The sequence below is a fragment of the Triticum dicoccoides genome, chromosome 2B, assembly GCF_002162155.2.
Source record: "Triticum dicoccoides isolate Atlit2015 ecotype Zavitan chromosome 2B, WEW_v2.0, whole genome shotgun sequence".
In the NCBI taxonomy this organism is placed as follows: domain Eukaryota; kingdom Viridiplantae; phylum Streptophyta; class Magnoliopsida; order Poales; family Poaceae; genus Triticum; species Triticum dicoccoides.
In genome coordinates, this window is record NC_041383.1 from 777,812,653 (window position 1) to 777,814,469 (window position 1,817).

The 1,817-nt window shown below is 56.1% G+C and overlaps 1 protein-coding gene across 1 annotated transcript; it reads left to right on the top strand.

Annotated features, from left to right (window-relative positions):
* The first annotated feature begins 400 nt into the window (after positions 1–400).
* Positions 401–1,499, top strand: LOC119368762 (heavy metal-associated isoprenylated plant protein 39-like). The gene is made up of 3 exons (XM_037633922.1): positions 401–500; positions 628–703; positions 872–1,499. The coding sequence occupies exons 1-3, from the start codon at positions 486–488 to the stop codon at positions 1,207–1,209; spliced, it is 429 nt and encodes a 142-aa protein (XP_037489819.1). The 5' UTR covers positions 401–485; the 3' UTR covers positions 1,210–1,499.
* Positions 1,500–1,817: the final 318 nt, after the last annotated feature.

Below are 1,817 nucleotides of genomic sequence, written 5' to 3' on the forward strand. Positions count from 1 at the left end.
TACGGGGTCGTGACCATGGCAAGCGAGCGACAGCACTGACAGCGTAGCGCAACGCCAGATCGGTCGGCCTACTTAGCTCACAATGCCCAAGTCGGTCAAGATACTACTGTGCTCGCCAAGTCGCAATCGATCCAGCCACCCCGCGCACCATGACTCCGGCAGGACGTCGGCCGTCGTGGCCCTTCCCCGGCGCCACCGTACGTACCTGCGTACAACGCCCCTCGATCGGTCTCCGCTCTCCAATAGCGCTCACACCTGTGACACCTGACCTGGCCACACGCCCGCGGACGTACGTACAGACTACAGTACGCCCTAGTCCCACTGTCCCAACTCCCAACAACACACGGCGAAAATCCTAGACCCTATAAATCCGCCAGCGTCACTGGCTACCCATAGAGCTCCATCGTCGCCGGGAGAGAAGCCGCTGCGCCGTTCCAATTCATTCCGTCCCGCCCTTCCAAATTCATTCGTCGATCCGAGGATCGATGGCCGCCGTGAAGGTCATTGCTTTGCTTACGGCCGATCGAACTGGCATTCCTTGATTTCTCTTGTAATTTATACCACGCCTAGCTCCTGATTTACTGGTAGTTAGTTTGATCTGATCGGTTGGTGCCCTGACGGCTGCAGAAGGTGGTGGTGAAGCTGGACCTGCACGACGACACGGGGAAGCGCAAGGCGATCAAGGCCGTCTCCGCTCTCTGTGGTGACTTACTCCCCTTCTTTCTCTCCGAATCTGTCCGGCATTGTATCTTGCTTGCTAGTGTTCTTGGCCTGCCTCGTCGTAAGCATGCATTCATGGAGGTCGCTCACCCATCAATATCTCAGTTTGGCGCTTCTGACGACGGCGACCGTGGCTTCCTTCCTTCCCCAGGTATCGACGAGATCGTCGTGGACACGAAGCACGAAAAGATGACGGTCCTGGGCACGGTCGACCCCGTCCACGTCGTCGGCAAGCTGCGCAGGCGCTTCTGCACGGGGCAGGTGGTCTCCGTCGGCCCCGCCAAGGAGGAGGAGAAGAAGGAGGTCTCAGTCGGCCCGGCGAAGGAGGAAGAGAAGAAGAAGAAGAAGGACGACTGCGGGTGCGGGGACAAGAAGGACGGGAGCACGCTCGTCCCAGTGTGCCTGCCGTGCTACCCGCCGCCGCACCACCCGCACCCGTGCTACTTCGTGAACACCGAGGAGGGCCCCAACGCGTGCGCCATCTGCTGATCTTTTCTGAGCCGGTCTGCATCTGCATGCCATGCCAGCCGATTGACGATCGATGGGGACTTATCAGCCTTCCTGCACCGGTGACCGACGGCGTGCGTTATATATATATATATATGGCCGTACGTGTGAGCTAAAAATTGTACCGGTGATCGGGCGGCTTGCTGCGCATCTGCTGAGCTTGCCAGATACGGAATTACAGTGTGGAGAAGAACTACTATAGTAAATAAAACTGCTGCATGCCGTCATGAATGTACGCCGTTCGTTATGACAAATATAGTCCTTTGTCCTTACGTGCGAGCCAACATGATCCGTCCATCATCCAACACATGCATGACTACGTACGGCCTAATACATTGTCAACTGTCATTCACACAAAATACACATGATTAACTAACTACAGGTCTTAATCACAAACACCGTCTTTTGTGCGCTATACGTACGCGTACAGACGGCTGCGAAGCCACGTACGTCAAATTTCGCACGTCCATTTGTGATCCAACTCTGTTGCATGCATCTGTGTGGCACTGCGGTGGTAGTGTGTGCCGGTGTGTATATTAACTACCTTGAGTGGAGCCGGTGCGTTCCGTCCCAGTTCACCACCGAACACG